This window comes from Adiantum capillus-veneris, chromosome 23, assembly GCF_014529385.1.
Source record: "Adiantum capillus-veneris isolate H3 chromosome 23, ASM1452938v2, whole genome shotgun sequence".
NCBI lineage: Eukaryota > Viridiplantae > Streptophyta > Polypodiopsida > Polypodiales > Pteridaceae > Adiantum > Adiantum capillus-veneris.
Genome location: NC_140953.1, coordinates 56,233,494 through 56,254,140, shown reverse-complemented (window position 1 = coordinate 56,254,140; position 20,647 = coordinate 56,233,494). Strand labels below are relative to the sequence as shown.

Below are 20,647 nucleotides of genomic sequence, written 5' to 3'. Positions count from 1 at the left end.
CGCATCACCTCCTTTGTGACAGCATTGTTTAAATGTTCTCCATTTGGTGCTCGTAAAAAGGCTAGGACATCCGATTTCTTGAGGCACAAACTTAACAGATGGATGCAATCCTCTTGGTTGTGGCCACCACACAACTCTTGGATAAAATTCCTACAAGAATGAACAAAAACATTACCACAAAATTCCTACAAGAATGGACAAAAACTTTACCACAAAATCACATATTGGAGCGTAGCAAAATGTACCTTGTAGCTGTAACCCTTCTTTTTCTAGCATTGCCTTCGGGGGCTATGGCATTGAAGCTCCTCTTACGTTCCCTTGCACCTAAGGGCGTCTTTTTAAGATGCAGGGTCTTATCTTCAAGCTTCACAATTTTAGCATCCTTCTCTTCCACCTGTAGCTTAAGAGTTTCCACTTCCTCCTCCGCATGAAAGATCCTTTCGTGCAATCCACGAGTGGTATGGGAAAGAAGTTGACACTGATGCAATGAACATTGTGTTCTATCAGCTCCAATAGTCGACAATCGCTTGCAGTATCCAAGAAGACCTTGCTCCCCTCTACCTACGTATTGTAAGAATGAAGCAAGGCTATTGAATGTTGGATACACATTGATAACTAGATCATTAGGGTAGGGGAAACCATGCACCCAAAGGTCCACATTGGTGTGACCTGCACCACGACATTGTTGTGCAGTTTGCAAGTAATGACACTTTGAGGGTGTGAAGTCCTTTGGCAATCGAATATGTAGAGAAACCATTTCCGAACTTGACCATCTTGATGTGGATGGGAGTTTTGTAATGTCACCTAGCTCCATGGCAAGGGGAATAAAGTTGGCCTCAAGAAAGAGTCGAGAGCTCCAATAGGGGTACGAAGTGGAGAGGTGAGATATGGTATGGAGAGCTTCACGAGAGCTATGGAGTGGAGAGATATGGGGGGGCGAGAGCTGCAGCAAAGCTATAAAGTGGACCTGAACAAAGAGAGAGAAGGAGGAAGAGTGTGTGCTGAAAAGTAGGAGACAGAAGAGAGAGGGAGTGATTTTCAAAGGAAGTAAAAAAAGGTGGAAAGTTTGATATTTTGGAGGTCTAGCAGCGAGCTTTTGAGAGATAAAATTGGTTTTTCGGTATACATATGGGTTGGGAAGAAGTTTTAAGTAAAAGTGAGGGTTTTTTAAATTTTTTTGAAAAAATTGTTTTTTTGGGCTGAGGCTATGGATGCCCTTGATGATGTGACAAAAGAAAGAGGGGAAGGGTAGTTATTATCATACGGACCACCACTCTTCTGGGTAGAGAGAGAATGTACCTATCCTCCCTCCCTAGCCTCTTTTTCAACCTACGAAGAGCCTATGACAGCCTAAAAAAACCCTATGAGAATACCCTCATTAGGGATCCTTACAAGGCCCTTTTGGGGTTCATATTTCTAGTAATAATTTCATTAGACGAACACAAGCAACAACTCTAGGTAATATTTCAAGTTTTACGAGAGAATAATCTTTATGTAAATCGAAAGAAAAGTGATTTTTTCTTACAAGAGATTCAGAATTTAGGTCACATTATCTCTCAATATGGCATCTAAATGGATCCATTAAAGTTAGAGGTAATAAAAGGATGACCTAATCCAAGAAATCTGCATGAACTAAGAATCTTTATAGGTATGTGTGCATAATATAGACGCTTCATAGAAAAGTTCTCACAAATTGCCGAACCATTACATGACCTAACAAAGAAAAACGTTAGGTATATATGGTCCACCAAGGAGAACAATGCTTTCAAAAAGCTTAAAGAGAAGCTTATACCTCAACCTATGCTTACACTCTTGAATCTTTCAAAGCCATTTGGGGTCCAATGCGACGCCTGTGGTGATTGCCTTGGAACTATTTTGCTCTAAGAAGGGCACGCCATAGCCTATGAAAGTTGAAGGCTTGACCCTGTTGAGCAAGCTCTAGGTATATATGAGAAGGAACTCTTTAGCAGTTCCACATGCTCTAGACTCATGGAAGCATTGTTTATTGGAAACTCCTTTCATTTTGCGGATGGATCACCAAAGCCTTAAGTACTTCATGACACAGACCAAGCTCTCTGACAAATAGATGAGGTGGGTCAATTTCCTTTCGCAATTCCATTTTCATATTGCTCACATTACTGGAAAGCATAATTAAGTAGCTGATGCACTCTCAAGATGACCAAGAGTCAATGCAATATCCATAGCAACTCACGATGATCTATTTTCTATGATAGATGAGTATGCTATCAATCTCGATATTAGATGTGATTTCAGCCCTTGCACTAGGGAGGAAGAAAGAACCATTTACCTTACAAGATGGTTATCTTCTCTATGGAAACAAGATATGTGTTACTAACTCACTACATGAGAGAGTAATTGTTACCATAGACATGTGGTAGTGATGTGTGTGAACACACTAGGACTGCCGGGGCATTTTTTCCCTCTTTAGGAGGTTTTTCCCCCCGTGCATTGTATATATGCTTATCACTCTAGGGCTATCCATATTTCCATTGCACACTAAGTAATATACTCTCAGTTGTTTGCCTTGAGCTTTCTTCGTCTTCTCCAAGTTGTGTGTGTCTCTCTACAACCCGAATTCCAACAATTGGTATCAGAGTAGGTTGCGTCCTCCCGGGCTCCAGCACACGCCTACACACTTTCTCCGATTTTAGTGAGCTTCGGTGAACGTTCGCAGGTCGACAAACATTTTGTCATTTTGACCTCCGTTTCCACTACAGCCCCAGGTTTGCACAGGTAATTTTGTCATTTTGTGTAGAATTTTTGTCACTGCCAATTACTGCATAACAGGTCCCATAAAGTCTGATGTGGGTTGTGTTATATAGCACGTGCTGGTCTCACTCAGTTTCTCCTCAGTTCATGCAATTTTCACATCAAGTGCAGGCATTTTCCATGGCTAACAACAACACACATGTGTTCAAGATGTTTGCTGCTGAGGAAAGATTGGATGGGGACAATTAACCTATGTGGGCTTACATGATGCAACATGTTCTTCTGTCAAAGGGCGTCTGGAATACTGTGCAGGGCATTGATGTACGTCTTGGTTCTGAGGATCTAGGCGATGTTGAGGATGTTGCAGGTCTTGCTGCAAGGATTGCTGATATTAGAGTTGTTTTGCCTACAATAGAACAAGCTCGTTGGTATGTAAAGGATGTGCAGGGTCATGCGTTGATTGCGTTGCCTATGAAGCCACCATTACTCCTCACATTCGTTCAGTGAAATCTACAAAACAGGCTTGGGATATTCTAGCAGGTCTTTATGCAAGCCGCAATGAGGCTAAAATTGCTTTGTTGTGCTTAAAGAGCTAGAATCGAAGATTATGCATGAGAAAGAAGATATTGACACTTTCCTTACTGGTGTCAAGGATATCAATGAGCAACTTAATTCTGTAGGTGAAGTCATTTTAGACAGCTTCCTTGTGAAAACTGTTCTTGATGCCTTACTAGATTCTTACTAGAATTTTGCTAGTACTTGGAGACTTGTGACCCAAGGAAATCCTAAAGTTGTCAAGTTTGATGCATTAGTCACATTGATGTTGCAAGAGTCACTTTCCAGAAAAACAGGACTAGGCAGCGTGCAGTTGAGTAGGTTTTTATTGCTTCTCAAAGAAAGGGTGGTAAGAGCAATGCAGCCACTTCTTATGGTTCTACTGCGAGTGGAAAAACTTTTGTTCCTAATGCTTCTGTTGGCAGAAATTTATCTGGAAATTCTGGTGATAAGGGCAAAAAGAAGATGCGTTTCCATTCTTGTAAAGCTAATGATCACTTGGTCAAGCAGTGTCCTAAGTTGAAGGCCAAAGAGGCTAAGAAGAAAGAGGGTGGTTCCATTGCAAATGCTGGTTCCACTACAAATGTAGCCATTGTCGAGTCTTCTGTGAAAGGAGACTGTGATACTGATGTTGATGCAAAATGGGCTTTTAGTGTAGAGTGCACTTACAATCCTGTAGTCCATGATGCATGCATGTCAGTTGCTGCACATTCACATGTGTGGTATTTTGATAGTGGTGCTACAAAGAACATTACCTCACATCGTGAATTGTTCACCTCTCTTGAGTGTGTTCCTCATGGGAATTCAATCACTTGTGCCAAAAATGCCTCTTATTCAATTCAAGGGGTTGGAAAGATTGTGCTTTCTGCTACAAATGGCAGTTCTTTCACACTTGTTGATGCACTTTATGTACTTGGGATCAAGAAGAATCTTTTGTTTGTATCTGCACTTGCTAGACTTGGACTTGTAGTAAAATTTGTGGATGACACTAGATGTACAGTTCATGATCTTAGTTTTGGTGATAAAATTGTTGCATCTGGCCTTTTGTGATGTTGGCTGTACAAGCTCACTTTGTATGACAAGTGTGGATTTTGTGAATGCAGTTGTAGATTCAAGGGTTGTTTCAGATGCAAAACTATGGCATGCATATTTTGGGCATTTGAATTTTTCCAGCTTGTTGCGTTTGCAAAAATCTAATATGGTTGCTTCTTTGCCGTCTCTTAAAGCACCTATCAAACATGTTTGTGAAGGTTGTACTTTGGGTAAGATACAACGTTCGAAGTTTCCAAAGGATGGTTCACTTAGGGCCACATGCAGGTTTCCCCTTGTGCATAATGACGTTTGTGGGCCCATGTAAACACCGTGTTTGGGTAATTACCTTTACTTTGTGACTTTCATTGATGATTACTCCAGGCATGCATGGGTATTTCCGATTAAAGCGAAGTCCAAAGTTTCACTGAAAATGTATCAAAAAGTACTATGGGCACCCTCCATTCCGATCGAGGGGGGGAGTATATGTATCACGAATTTAATGCATTTCGGGCTAGTCGTGGGGTAAAACAACAATATATAGTGCCTTATACACCTCAGCAAAATGGTGTTCCTGAGAGGAAAAATAGGTCACTTACGGAAATGGCACGATGTATGGTCAAAAGTCAAGCTTTGCTACATTCCTTTTTTCTTGAGGCCATCATGTGTGTCAGTTATGTACTTAACAGGTGTCCTACAAAAGCTTTGAAATCTATTACTCCATATGAAGCATGGTATGATAGAAAGCCTTCTATTGAGCACATGCGTGTTTTTGGCAGTTTGGCATATGCTTTGGTGCCACAAACATAGCGCAAAAAATTGGATGATAAGGCTGTAAAATGTATTTTTGTTGCTTATAGTGGTGAAAGCAAAGGTTACAGGTTGTATCATACGCAAACAAAGCGTATTTTGGTTTCACATGATGTAGTGTTTGTGGAAGATTCTGTTCAGCCCTTACTGTCATGCCGGATGGTGAGATCAATTGCCATAAGGCTCGACTTGTTGCAGAGGGTTATGCACAACAAAAAGGTATAGATTATAAAGAGACTTTTCCTTCCACTTGTCGTATGACTACTGCACGTTTTCTATGTGCATTAGCAGCTCATTTTGGTTGGGATGTACATCAATCAGACATTGTTACTGCTTTCTTGAATGGTGACATATTGAGGAAGTTTATGGAACGCAGCCTCGTGGTTTTGTCAAGAAAGGACTAGAGGATGAAGTGTGCAGATGTAAGAAGGCTTTGTATGGGTTGAAGCAATCTCCTCGTGCTTGGTATGAGAATGTTGACACTCATTTGATCAAACGAGGCTTTCATAACACTCCAACAGAAAGCACATTGTATATAAAGCGTGAGGGTGATGTACTTCTCTTTGTGGTTCTTTATGTGGATGATTTGCTGATCACTAGACCAAATGAGAGACATATTACTAAATTTAAAACTTATTTCAATGCTACTTTCAAGATGAAAGATTTGGGGTTGTTGCATCATTACTTGGGCATACAATTTAAGGAGGAAATCCATACTTCGAGCGAAACTTTTCGAGCTTATGCAAACCCGAGCAACTTTGTGCAATTAAGTGCCTCAATACTTTAACTTAAGCAATAGATATTGGAAGCTTAGTTGAATGTACAATCATTGACTACAAGAATCTTTAGAATCTGTACTTATGGAGGATTTTCAAATAAAGCACAAAATATTGAAGTTAAGTGGTACATGGTGGTAGCCAAGTTGAAAACATAATTTTAGCTTACAACGATCTTTGGAATATATGTATGTTGAGGGGTTATAGATTTATACTTGGTGAATAAAGATGATGATCAACAATTTAAAATTTATACTCTCTTTGATGTAGCAATGGAAACAATTATTTTGTAGCAACTACCAATATCTTTATACCCATAAAAAATTATGATGTTAATCCACATTTAAAGTACAACGCCACAAGAAACAAAACCCATGTTTTTAGAATCCCAACACGTGTTTTCTTAAGGTTACATAACTCACCATAACTATATATGTTTCCAAAGCACCAACTACTCTCACTTAAACAACTAGAACGTAACAAAATAATTTGTCCCCATTTCCATTAATATGTCCAAAGCATTTTTTTAATAGTCCATATCATTTGTATGCCAACTTCATATTTATGTTTTAAGGTATAGTTGCATATTCATCCTAATTGCTACTTCTTCTTGTACCCTTTTCCATTAGTTAGAGCACCATGATATAGAAACTCATAAGCATGACAATCCAATGCAAGATTTTAGGAGCAAGTAGTACAAATCTTTATAAGGTATATTGATAAGCCTATTAATGTACTTCCGATTTGAAGTCAAAGTTATGTGGCCTTGCAGATTAAAAAATAAAAATAAAAATCCCTTCCCATAGTAGGAGCAAAAAGTAACTCCTTCAAGAGAGGCCTATCTATTTAGTAATTTTCATCCATGGGTCCAAAATTGCAAGTTACCAGATTGTTGTCCAGATTAGCGTACCTCACCTTTACCCTCGCTACCGGGCATGCGAAACTGCCCTTATACATGAGAAAGCGTGGATTATTGGGTTGCAGGTCATGAAAAGTTCAACACAAGGCAACACTCCTTCATTGATGATTGAGGCATCTTTTTTACACCGTGTCAGCTGTCATGAGCTTTGACAACTTGTAACTTGCTAGTATTATTGAGTTTGGTAATAGTATGTGCCCTCGATTGTGAAAAATGTCGAAATAGTGGGAATCTTGAGGGGATACTCACTTTTTTCTAAAGAGAAAAGGCAAAAGGTGAGGGTCAGTTGTCGGCTGAGCGTGCAAGGGAGGCAGGCGGATGGAGAAGGCTAGTGGTGCCTGAGGCTCTCAGCGTGTAGGGGAGGCAGCAGTGTTTGTCAATAGCAGGACGCTATACGCATTGCACTAGTCAGACCCAAGTGGAGGAGGCGATGAACAAGCTTTCCTTTTTAATATATGCAATGTAGGTTTTGCTATCAGCATCCACGAGTACCCGAGTGGGTAGCCTAATCAGAAACGAAACGATCGGTTATGTACTCGAGTTCGATCCCTATGCATGTCAAACTTTTGAAAACCAATCGAAATTTGATAGCCTTTCAATATGCGAAAGAAGGATCTCTGCACATTCTCCGTCTGTTAAATAACGAACCTACCAGGATGTGCCCTCGATTGTGAAAAATGTCGAAACAGCGGGAATCTTGAGGGGATACTCAATTTTGTTTAAAGAGGAAAGGCAAAAGGTGAGGATCAGTTGGCGGCTGAGCGTTCAAGGGAGGCAGGCGGATAGAGATGTCAAGGGGCAAGTGGTGCTTGAGGCTATGAGCGTGTAGGGAAGGGAGGAGTGTTCATCGATAGCAGGACAGCTATGCGCATTGCGCCAGGTAGACCAAGTGGAGGAGATGATGACCAAGCTTTCCTTTTTTATATATGCAATGCAGGTTTTGCTATCAACGTCCATGATTTCCCGAGTGGGTAGCCTAATCGGACTAGAAACGATGGGTTATGCATTCGAGTTCAATCCCTATGCATGTCAAACTTTTGAAAACCAATCAAAATGTGGAAGTCTTTCAATTTGCGAAAGAAGGATCCATTCTCTGTCTGTTTAATAACAAACCTACCAGTATTATTGAGTTTGCTAACATAAGTCTCCCTCCCTCTCAACTGCATGTAGCCACCCGCGCCGGCACGGATGCCTAGAGGCAGGTACCATGAGGTAGCTTGGCATAGAATTGTGGGTTTCTTCATAATTAGTCTGCATGTACCCATCAGCGCCGACTACAGACAGGTGTCATTAGGTAGCTCGGCAACATCTTTTTCTACACCGTGTCAGCTTTCCATGAGCTTTGACAACTTGGTATGTATTGGGCAAGAGTTACGCAACTGAGCGAGCAGCTTGGATGCAAGTGGCAAGGAATTGCGGCTTTCTGCTTTAGTCTACCTCCCCCTCAACTGCATGTAGCCATCCGCGCCGGCGCGGATGCCTACAGGCAGGTGTCCTGAGGTATAAGTTCTAGCTTAGAAATATGGTGTTCCAAAACGATTTGCTGATCTGCAAGTGATCAAGTATAAGGCTTTGCTGATCTGCGCCTCTATTTGATCGTTGTCCAAGGAGCAGCTAGAGTTTGCATCACGAGCTGCTGCTCGTGCAAGCTGGATCTGCCACGTCTGGGAACCTGGAGATCGTACGAGCTGTTGCCTGCTCTTGCACGGTACATAGAATGCATGCCAGCATTGGATGTCATTAACGAAGGTGCATGATGCTGTGGCTTGCGGGGGCCAGGGCTACTAATTATATGTTTACGCTTGTCATATATCATGGTGCCTCGCGACGTGGCTCTTCAACATGAACCTTCGGGCTGATAATGCTTGTTTGATGTTTTTGTTGGGGGATTTGGAGCTGCTCTGTGAACACGAAACTAATGAGCATGCGCGCGCGCGCGCGCGAGAGAGAGAGAGAGAGTTTCTGTGACTTGCAGACAGAGAGAGACGATGCAGCTGAAGTAACCATAAACGCTTCAAGGAGTTGGTGTTATATATAAGTCTGGTTGTTGAGGTAGTGAAAGGCAATGCGGGTGGGATCCTTGCATTTCTCTCTTCTGCAAGGCTAGACTCTTCGGCAATAGAATTGCCTGAGTGCGTGCACCACAGAGGGGGTCCATCTGCTGAAGTGGGGCAGGGAGCCTGGCTTCGTTCTTGAGGGTGCAACGCGCACCCTCATCTTGGACGTTTACAAAGCAAGGATGTGTCGGACGAGCTCCAGCCATAACGGCATATTGCTGGGGTACAACGCCATCCATATTGAGTGAGGTGCCGTCATGATTGGCCGGGAGCAGTGCATCATCTTGAAGCAGCTAGTATAGATCCAGGTCGCAATGAGCTTATAGATATCGAGGGGAGCTCAGAGGACCATGACAAACAACATGCTACCAGCCGTGTCAAATTATATATGTAGCAGGGCAGGCTGAGGGGTGAGGGTATTAGAGTTGTCGAGCTGGCAGGTAATGTATAAGCATGTCAGCTCCTCGTGTTGGACATTGGTATGTGTCATGAGTAATGTGTAAGAGGGGCATCCTCGTTGAAGGTAGGTAGCGTACATGCAGCTGTCATGAGGTAGCGCAGGTTTAGTGCTTTAGTCCCCCTCAACACACAGGCATGTAGTGATCCGCGCTTGCAGTTAGATGTCATAAGGTAGCTCGGTCAACATCTTTTTATGAATTTGATTATATAAAAAAATGAGTAAAAACAAAATTCTATTGGAGTCTTGAACACGTTGCACTTTCATTCAGTTGTTTGGTGTTATGAGAGAGAGAGAGAGAGAGAGAGAGAGAGAGAGAGAGAGCGCTTGCGTTTTTCCCCAATTTGCACTACTTAATCATCCATGCCGGTACAGATTTCTACCCGTATGTATAGTCAACTTAATTTAAATTTCCTCTCATCATTATATAGTGAGGAAGCTTTAAGCTCTTTTCGCAAGATGTATTAGGTACTCTACACACTTCCATATAGGGTTCCACCATCGCGAATGCACCAAGCATTCTGTCGATTTGGCTACTCATGGCATCCTCTGAATTCGTCCTCAAAAAAAAGGGATTCCATAGCTTTGAGAGTTAAAACACTTGAATATGGGACCTTCCTCCTATCAACCAAACAAACTATCCAATAGGTTACCAGCAAGTCACTGCAATGGGGCCCTATTTTGTTATACTTGAATTCTAACAGACACGTAAGGCACTTTACCTAAGAAAAATGATGGGATTGGCAGGCACCAAGGTATGTAAACACCCTAAGTTTATGAAACCTACACTATACTTTTCTATTTAGAAATGTTAGCATCGCTGATTTTTTAATAAATTTTATGTTTTGTTTTATGTCTTTAAAAGTCAAACTTGCTTCCTTTCACACACTAAATACACAAACTGATTCCCAATCAGCTCATTGCAATATGAAAGAAGAAGTGTAATGATTTGAATGACTACTACACTTTCAAAAGAGAGGCACTCAAAAGTAGCATCTACACTTCCCTATGGAAGGGCGTACTTTCACGGCATGGGGAGCAAAACTCATAAAACATAAGTTGTGCTTGCAATATTGATAGGATACGACATGAAAAGAAGGTAGACATATTTTGTAATTTCTAGTTGTCTTCAAAGAGAGATACTACTCTAGAGAATATAGGTGAGAGCTAGCTCCAATCACGAGCCTCCAACTTGATATAGGACTTCCCGAGTTTGTGAAAGATGTTGTGTTATCCCTTGAGTTTATTCTATCCTTCAACTTTGAGGAGATGAAATATCTAGAACATGTCATTTCCAAATAGAGGACTTTGAGGAGATGAAATATGAGGCTAGAACATGTCATTTCCAAATAGAGGACTTCATCAGAAGTAATAACCAAAGGTGATAATAAGCATGGTGCTCAAGACTACTCATTCAACCTACCTAGGTATGGCACTCAAAGGTGGGTATATATTTGTATAACATTATTTTTATGCTTATCTTAAAAAAGAAATTGATTGGCTTCTAGTTTGAACTCAATTCTTGTTGGTTTCAAGAGATAATGTGCATCATGTTTTCAAAACTTAGACATCTATTTAGTATCTTGGTTCAATGAATAGTATAATAGTAAAAAACAAAATTGGCAAATCATTGGGTACCCATAGTATTGCTACCAATCCCTTTGCTTCTTATAACCCATCGAATTCAATCCCTTTGCTTCTTATAGTGTTGCTACCAATAACAAGTCTCAATGCTTATGGCAAAGTCGCTCGGTTTTTTCTTTGCTCGAGAATGTTCGCTCGTCGTTTGGTAACACTCTAATTTAAGCAGTGTGATGGTGGTATTGCCTTGTGTCAAAAAAGTTACATAGAGACATTGCTATGTAAGTTTGGACTTGAGGATTGCACACCTATTACCACTCCCATGGAAACAGGTTTAAAATTGAGTCTTCACGATGTTGGTGATCCTACAAATGTCACTCTTCACCAAGCTGCTGTTGGATGCCTCATTTATGTATGCAACATGAGGCCGGATATTTAGTTTGCAGTCTCATAGGTCAACAGATTTATGCATAGACCAGGGTCAATGCATTGGCAAGCTATCGAGAGGATTTTCCGCTACCTTACTGGCACTTTACATCTTGGCTTGTTTTATCCCAAGGGGAGATCATTGCCGCCAGTTTACATGATTTTTCAAACTCAGATTGGGCTGGTTGTTTTGACATGAAAATGTCCAGAAGTGGTTTTTGTATCATGCTTGGTAGTTATGTATATCATGGTTGATCAAGAAGCAACCTACTATGGCCACTTCTAGTTGTGAGGTTGAGTATAGGACAGTCTTCACAGCTACGGATGAGTGTGATATATGGCCTAGATGCCTTATGACTGATTTGGGTGTAGGACATGACACTGCCAACACTATCTACACTAACAGTCAGAGCGCATTGGCAAGTTGCGAGGAACCCAATTTATCATGCTCGCACAAAGCACATTGAGGTGCATTACCACTATTTCAATGAGAGGCTCTCAGTAGGAGAGATCAGCTTGGTGTATGTGCCAACACAGGACAACCTTGCAGATCTTTTCACAAAGGCATTGTCTCGTGAGAAGCTCAAAGCTTTCTACAAAGCTTTGGGCTTACTCCCCTTTGTGGACTGATCATGTCCTCAAGGCATGGGACTTCCCTTTACTCATGTGCCAGCTCTCGTTCACCTGCATTACTCCAGGGGGGGGATTTGTTACCATATACATGTGGTAGTGATGTGTGTGAACACACTAGGACCGCCAGGGCATTTTTTCCCTCTTTAGGAGGTTTTTCCCCCTCGCATTGTATATACGCCCATCACTCTAGGGCTATCCACCTTTCCATCTTAGACTAAGTACTATACTCTCAGTTGTGTGCCTTGAGCTTCCTTCATATTCTCTAAGCTGTGTGCGTTTCTCTGCAACCCTAATTCCAACAATAATGTATGAATCGCATGTTCCTTCTTATGCGGGGCATAGAGGGATTCAATCTACCCTAAGAGGGATACAAACATACTTCTATTGGCTTGTCATGAAAGCAAACGTACAAAAGTATGTTTCAAAATGTATGATATGCCAAAAGAAAAAAATTGATAGAGGGAAGCAACCTGGATTGCTTCAACCTTTGTCTGTCGCTAATTCACCATGCAAGAGAATACCCATGGATTTTATCTTTGGATTGCCCAAGTCTATCATGGGAATACAAGAATATGGACTATTGTAGACAGGTTTAGCAAAGAAGTGCATTTTATACCTTTCAAAAAGACTATCAAGGCCCATCAAATGGAAACCCTCTTTATATCACAAATCTTCAAGTACCACAGCTTGCCAACATCCATAGTGTCGGGTAGAGATCCTAGAATGACCAGTAATTTCTGGAAGCGTCTCTTTGAGAATTTAGGTACAAGGCTAAACTTCTCTTCTGCCTATCACACGCAAATGGATGGCCAAAGTGAAATAGCTAAACTAAAAATTCTTGATCTACTAAAAGCTTATGTCACAAAAGTAGATCAAAAGTCCCAATAGAGAAGTACTTACCTTTACTGAAGTATGCTTGCAATAACAATGTACATACTTCCACGTGAAAATCACCTCTTGAGATGATTGATGGAAGATAAAAAAGTCCCCTACTACTCAAAGTACATGGGAAGATCGTCGCGGCAGATGAATATAGCCGAACCTGCAAGAATCTTTTCAAAAGATTAAGGATATTATATCCATCTCTCAGCAAAGGCAAAAGACTACTGCTGATAAGCACATAAGAGCTCTAGCCTTTAAACAAAATGATTGGGTCTTGCTTACGTTTCCCAAGGCACAGGACGGGCAAGAATTCTACGGGACACCAAAAGTACTATGCTAAGTTAGCAAAAAGGTACTATGGTCCCTTTTAGATTCTTAGGCCAATCAATGAGATGGCCTATCAGCTCAAGTTTCCCAACCATTGGCTCCTACACAATGCTTTCCACGTGAGCCTATTAAAGCCTTCCAAAGGAAAGCCACCTCAAGAAGAAACCATTGAAGACCCATCGGAGATCGAGGACCAAGAAGAGATGCTGCAGCTCGAGTCCATTCTTCGACATGAAGACAAGATATTGAGAGGCGGTAAGAGTATCTTATGATATCTTATCAAATTTACAAATTATCCTTTTGAAGATGCTAGATCGATGCAAGGCATACAATTAAAGGATAACGTAAACCTGTTCAATGATTACAATGATTCCCTAGAATAAGAAAATATAAATATGTATAAATGAGAAAAAATTTGTCTTATAAGACTCTCTTTTTCTTTATTGTGCACAAATGTTAATAAGTATGCATGCATAAGATCATGTTTATGGAGACGACGTCTCCTGAACAGCAAGTAGAGCTTGTCGCTCTACTATGGAAGATTGATATGAACTAATGTACAGACATGCTTGCGAGCGAAGGCTCTCAAGCACCAAATGGACTAGTCATCCATTCTGGAATGGTGTTGTAGGGTAAAATAGGGATCCTCTACCCGCTAGCAAACGCACTAATGACAAGGCTTTATCTTCTCTATCTCATAGTTGAGGACGACTATGATTTCAAGAGAGAGGTCATGTCCCAAATATCTAATTCTCCCAAATGATTTTCTCATATTAAACTGATCATTTAATATGGGGAGATACCAGGGGAGTAAAAGCTACAATATTGGTAAGGCTGCCATACTGGTCTCAACAAGGATTCATAAGAGGGAAAATAGGGATCCAAAGGGGGACAAGCTGAAAAAGAGGAATGTGCATCAATTGAGCTGAAAAGACCTAAGGTCTAGCTCCATTAATAATTCACTAGGCTAAGGTTCCAAAATTTAATTAAAAAGTCCAATGGCCAAAAGTGGGGAAAATTGGATGGTTATGGGAAGACTAAAAAGTCTTCGCACATCCCTAGGAAGGAGGGGACAAGCCCTAAAGGTAGGGGACGAGAGAGAAACACACACACACACACACACTCCCAAGCTCTCCCTTTACACAAGGAAATAATGGACACATGGCAGGCTCCTAGCCCAGTTGCCCCCAATCTTCCCTCAAATTTTCTATTGGATGGCCATAGAGGTGGACCAATGAGAATTAGGCTATAGTAAAATTAGTCTAATCAATTTAAAAATGCTTGATAAAATAATTAATAGAAATTAAGCTCCCTAGAAGACTATTGGACAATCTACCAAGGGTCCAATGAGCATCAAGTAGCCCAATGGCTTGCTTGATTCCTATTGGCCAAAAGACTAAAAGGTCCAATGAGAGTTTAAATAAACTATTTTAATTATCTAAAGCTCTCACAAAAGGAGAAAGGGAAACACTTGTCACAAGACTGTCAACTATGCTTCTTAATTGCTATTGGCTATGCTCTGCAGGAGCCAATGGGAAGCCAACAAGAGCAAATGGGAAGAGGGGTCGACCAAGAAGAGAGAGAGTTGGCATTATTAGTCTAACTCATTGGCTACATACACACACAACTGATGAATTAAGCAAGAACTACATCTCCTTCTGCAAGCACTTCACGTAGAGGCCTACACCAACAACTCTTGGCTATGGAATGCAAATCCAACCATGAGCCAAGCTTCAATGGCATGATCATCGCCTCTACCATGCTAATTACTAAGCTAAGCTATGCTATAAGAGTGATTATGTGAAGATAATACTTCTTTCTCGTAAGATACATCTTCTTTCTCTTCATCTTTCCTCATTCCCTACTAGCTCTCACCATCTTTGAAGGTGTGTGAGGTCTTGGGACTGAGTCTAGGTCCACTATGTGTGTTTTTCAAGCATAATTTGGTGCATGAAGCTTCCATCTTCATTGCATCAAGGAGTTTTTTCAAGGAACACAAAGATTGTATTGTACAAAAATCTCCCTTGATGGGAGAAACTATAATACAAAGCCTTTTTGGAGGGGGGGAACCGGCTCCATGTAAATCCGGTCCTCAACCAACCTCTTTCTTCTTAGCCGCTTTGGCCTTCAACTTAGGACACTGCTTGATCAAGTTGATCAATAGCTTTACAATAATGGCAACGCATCTTCTTTTTACCCTTATCACCAAAATTACCAGATGAATTGCTGCCAGAAGAAGCATTAGAAATAGGAACCATGAGAAGTTGCTACATTGTCATTACCACGTTTTTTTAGCAGCAATAAAGGCAGTTCAATTGCACAGTATTTAGTCCTGTTTTTGTTGGAAAGTGATTCTTGCAATAGCAATGTGCATAATGCATCAAACTTGACAACTTTAGGATTTCCTTGGGTCATAGGTCTCCAAGTACTAGCAAAAGTCTGGTAAGAATCTAGCAAAGCATTCTGGCAGTCTACATAAGGGAACTGCCAGAAATGACTTTACGTGCATAAATAAGTCGTTCATTGATATCCTCGATTTTGCTACCAACAAGATAGATAGCACTTCAATACCAGATTTAATAGTATGTACATCCTCATTAGCATTCTAAACAAGCTAACCATTTTAAGGAAACACTAGCCCACATACTTGACATACTAGTTATCATCTATAAAAAATAGATAGCATATTGTTGTATATGGTAATTAGCATACAATAATTTGTATATGCTTGATATGTTTTTTAGCATAGTATGTATCTTAGTTAGCATATTTCTTACTTTAGAATGGAGACCAAAATACATCCTAAAAGGAATTTTGGAGCCCTAAAAAATAGGCCTTTTAAGGATAGTGATGTACCTAAAAAAATCACTACTCCCGCCTTCAAAAATCTCGGAGCATGGGAGCAATGAAATGAAAAAACCCTTAATAAAGATGATTCTTTTGCTACTCTTGCTTGCCACTTACAATCTTAGCTACAACAACCTCTCATACAATGTCAAAGATAGAGGAGAGCATGAGCTCTTGCAAGAGCACATGCACACATCAAGAGAGCGTGTACACAGAGATGGAGACTAAAATGCTCTTCTTCTTCTTCTTCTCACCACTCAAAATAATTAGAGAAGTTTCCAAACATAAGAATGAAAAACAACATAAGATAGTGGTTATGCACAATGAGAACGTGGGACCACCAGTGAGTGAGTTGGCATATAAGTTTCCCATAACTTTGAGGCTAGGAGATGCTAAGTATGCAGACCATGTTGAAACATTAATTGCGTTGTTCACAGTGCTCAATCAAAACAAGAATCAGAGACGTTTTTATTGGTCAACATGTTTTCACAATGGAAGGGCGGTAGATGCAACACTAGAACTGAGAAATGAATAGTGTAGTGAGAATTAGAGTTATCAAAATCGGGTGGGACGTGATATAATCACGGTGTATTGCTGCCTCATGCAAGTGCATGGTCAAAAGTATGTGTGAGGTGTGGGAACAGACCCGTATGCGAATGAGATACAAGCCGTGGACGACGTCAAAGTCGCATCCTCCACGTGGAGGATGGCTGCTGGAGGCGAGCTCGGTCGCAGCCTCGGCGGGGTCTTCCATATAACCCCATCATCTGTGAAGCGCAGAACATCTTCCGAAGCTTAATATCGCTCTGCTTAGAGTCTGCTACATACACCCACGCACTCAGCTCTCTCTCTCTCTCTCTCTCTCTCTCTCTCTCTCTCTCTCGTCTTTCATTTCTCTTCACCTCTGTCGGCTGATCGTACAAGGATGGTAGCTTCCGGACTTGGTAGTTTGCAGGGTATCCGCCTAGCGTTCGCAATTTCGTTGTTCGCATGTTCTATGGGAGGGCCGGGAGCCATGGTTGCAGCACGCGCGCCCTCATGGAGCATCATGCCCTCGCCCCTGGAGTATTACGTGCAGGTGGGGCTGGGTTTGCCGGACATGGGCATCCTCATCCCTCCTATTGCACATTCCTCAACAACCGCCACGGTTTCCACCTTCGGCCAGACTCAGCTCTTCGCCTTCAACGCCACGCAAGGTGCAGACGCTGCATCCAGGCTCCTCGGATCCATGCGTGGCTACACCGTGCAGGCTAGCTCTACCGCCGACTTCCACGGCGTCGAGGTGGAGGTCCTCGCATATGACGACGGCTCTCTCGCGGGCACCATCAGCCTCCAGGGCCTGATCAACGCCGGCACTAACGAGATCGCCATCGTGGGCGGCACCGGGGACTTCCGAGGCGCCCGTGGTTATGGCATTGTCACCTTCCTCAACTCCACCTCCACCTTGGCCCTCTACCACCACCAACTCTACTTCCTCTAGCTCTAACGATCTACAACACCACGCATATACATAAAAGTTTGACTGGACAAGTGTCCCCCACCATTTACCTCAAATACCCCACCAGCGCACATTGCCTCCTCTTGCCAACACTGACCCTTTTCACTTGCTTCCATAAAATACGCTCATGAAAGCGAGTGCATGCAAAAATCTACAACATCCTGTGTAAAAACATGTCCCAATATAATCTTGATTCTATCCATCTATAGTTCACACATGTTGCCGCACAAATGACCCCTGATAAAGACAAAGCTGGACAAGCAATGAAAAATGTACGCTCAAAATACCTATACCATCCTCTTACAAATGGTCTTCATACGAAGGAAGCTAGAAATGCTTCTTGAACCCTTGCCAGATTCATAATTGGACCCTTAAATTATGTCGTGGGACACTTTAATGTCCTCTTATGCAAGCAATTTCAAGGTTTACACTCTTACTCTTTTGATGGTTCCAGGGATCACTTAAAATACTTTTAGCCTACTTTTCAGATGGAAATTGGCCTTACCTCTTGCATAGAGACTTAATTCCATATTTGATGTGCGGGTGTGTTGCTTACCTTGGAGACTTCCTTTGGTACCAATATTGGCTCAAAATACTTGGGATAGCTAGGGTATGAGGGAAAAATTGCGATTTTCCCCTGCTCTGTGTGAAAGAATATCAATTTTCTATTTCAAATCAATAAAGTTGATTCTCACCTTAAGATAAGCTCCTGGCATCAATCTTAACCAAAAATTACAAATCTAGCAGAAATTGAGAAAAAAAAATCATGATTTTTTCTTGATATCTTGCTTTTGACCACTTTTTCAAACTGAGGTCAATTCTAGAGTGTTCTAACCTCCTACAAGAATGAATGTGCCAATCTTCACCCCAATTGAGCAAGTGAGATGACCACAAATACAATTCCCATCATTTTTCCTGGTCTAAAGGTCAAATGATGGTTCTATACTCACTTTTGATGTCCAAATTCACTTTGGACTTGATGGATGGTCTTCTTAAGTCAAGGTGATTGCTTGACCTCAGCCTTGCATACAGCTTCTAAGCTCTTGATCTGGGAAAAAATCACAATTTTTTCTAGGAGTTATCCTAGATTGCACTTTCAACCTTCCTTCCAAATGTAAGGTCTTTATAACCCTCTCTTGGACTATACTACGAGCCTCTACCTTGTTTTGGCAATGTAGATTGGGGTCAACAAATGGTTAGTCTTCCTAAAACCTCCTTAACTGGATCTTTCTTGACTTCTGTTGGTCAACTTACATCCAAACTAGTTCACTGTTGTACTTAGACACACTAATGAAGTATCATGCACAAATTTGTCTCCAAGCTTTACTTGGAGGAAAAAAATTAAGATTTTCTATTACAAATGCTAACTAATGGCTTTTTGAGAACTTTGGCTATGGCTATGCATTCACACACTCTTGTTCATGCAATGCATGCCTTGAATCACCTACTTTCCTGGATACACTATACTTCTTTGAGCTTTCACTACTTTTGGCCAATCATCCTTCTAGTGATAAGCAAATCCAGAATGATGATAAGAGATCTTGTCATGCTTGCCTACTTATACTACTCCTAAAACAAAAGCAATAAATTGAAAATAGGTTCAAGATGCTCAACAAACAATTTCCAAACTAAACTTAATTTTTTTTTCATTTTCTTGTATTTTTTCTCTAGTGCAAGCTTTTACCACTCTATCAATCAATGAAGTCTTGCACCAAGCTCCAAATCTATTAAAAACACTTATCCTAACTGTCTAACACTTTGCACAACAAGAAACTCACCACAATCACACAAATCAAAGACCACAGATTCCTTGATCTTCTTTTCTAACCTATCTAATCTAGTGGTCTACTTAAGGCAAATCTATCGGACTGGATTGTGTTCACGACAGTCTAGGTACTTGTTCCTCGGCAACGACGCTAATGTCTAGGGGTCCACAAGCGTCAACACCTATCACATCTTTCAAAGAGATGGAACTAAGACGAAATGTCAATCTTGGGAAGAAAGTGACTCGACTAGAGCATGGAGGTACGCCAAGAGGTTTTCAATCTCTTCTCTAAACACATCACACTCCACTTTGACACTCAATGTGTGTTCTAACTACCAAAATCTCAGATTATATCAAGTAATCCTCTCACACAACCACATGCAAATCTTAAAGAAAATCAACTCTGATTGACTCCAAACTCAATAGGCTACCTCATAGGACTATAAAGAATTGAACTGGACCATTAGGATTGCAATTGGACCTAGGGGGAAAAATGCAATTTTTTATGTCAGACCTAATGTAGGTGAGCTTTTGAGATTTTGGACTTGCCTTTCTTGTTCTCTAAGTGATGGGAAACTCATGCAATTGATGGAATCGCAATACGACACTTGGATAGTGAGAAATGTCACTTGGAAGGTCGTAAAAGTCGTTACTAAGTTCTCGCAAAAAGCATGCAATGTAGGTATCCACTTGTAGAGCTCGATAAGACAAACACAACGGTGCCCTTGAAATTTCTATGCAACAACCATGCGTTGCAGTGCAAAGAATTGAAAATCATAGTAAGGAGTAGAAGACACACAACGTACAGAGAAGCCTTATTTTCTCATTCATTCATAATATTGATTGAACTCAAAAACTTTACAAGGTTGCCTTTTATACCCTTGCTAGCGGTTTTATGGTACAAAAGATAAATTTTGCCGCAATAGCATCAAGAATTACATCTTAGGCTTTATAATTACATATTGACAGTAGATACTAGTTTTGGAAGAAATATTAGAATAAACTAAATTGAAATCCTTGTTGGAATCTTCCAGCACCCCGTCATCTCTGAAGTGCAGGAGATCATCTGAAGCTTAATCTCATTTTTCTTAGAGTATTCTACATACATACATACACCCATGCACTCATCTCTCTCTCTCTCTCTCTCTCTCTCTCTCTCTCTCTCTCTCTCTCTCTCTCTCTCTCTTTCTCTCTCTCTCTCTCTCTCTCTCTCTCTCTCTCTCTCTCTCTCTCTCTCTCTCTCTCTCTGTGCCAATAGCAAGGGACTCATGGCAAGGGATCTTTGCCAAAACAAGCATGAAAGCTTCAACTAAACATGGCTGCAAATTGATTGCTCACATAGTATAGTCCATGCA

General features: G+C 41.1%; 1 protein-coding gene and 1 pseudogene across 1 annotated transcript; both read left to right on the top strand.

The window, feature by feature from the left end:
- The first annotated feature begins 8,174 nt into the window (after window positions 1–8,174).
- LOC147427813 (uncharacterized) lies at window positions 8,175–8,576 on the top strand (annotated as a pseudogene).
- An 8,276-nt stretch (window positions 8,577–16,852) lies between these two features.
- Window positions 16,853–18,012, top strand: LOC147427812 (uncharacterized). The gene has a single exon (XM_086497017.1). It carries the CDS (start codon window positions 16,955–16,957, stop codon window positions 17,507–17,509), a length of 555 nt encoding a protein of 184 aa, XP_086353143.1. The 5' UTR covers window positions 16,853–16,954; the 3' UTR covers window positions 17,510–18,012.
- The last annotated feature ends 2,635 nt before the right edge of the window (window positions 18,013–20,647 follow it).

Coding starts and splice junctions, on each gene's coding strand:
- LOC147427812 (XM_086497017.1), top strand. CDS start 16,955: ATGGTAGCTTCCGGACTTGGTAGTTTGCAGGGTATCCGCCTAGCGTTC.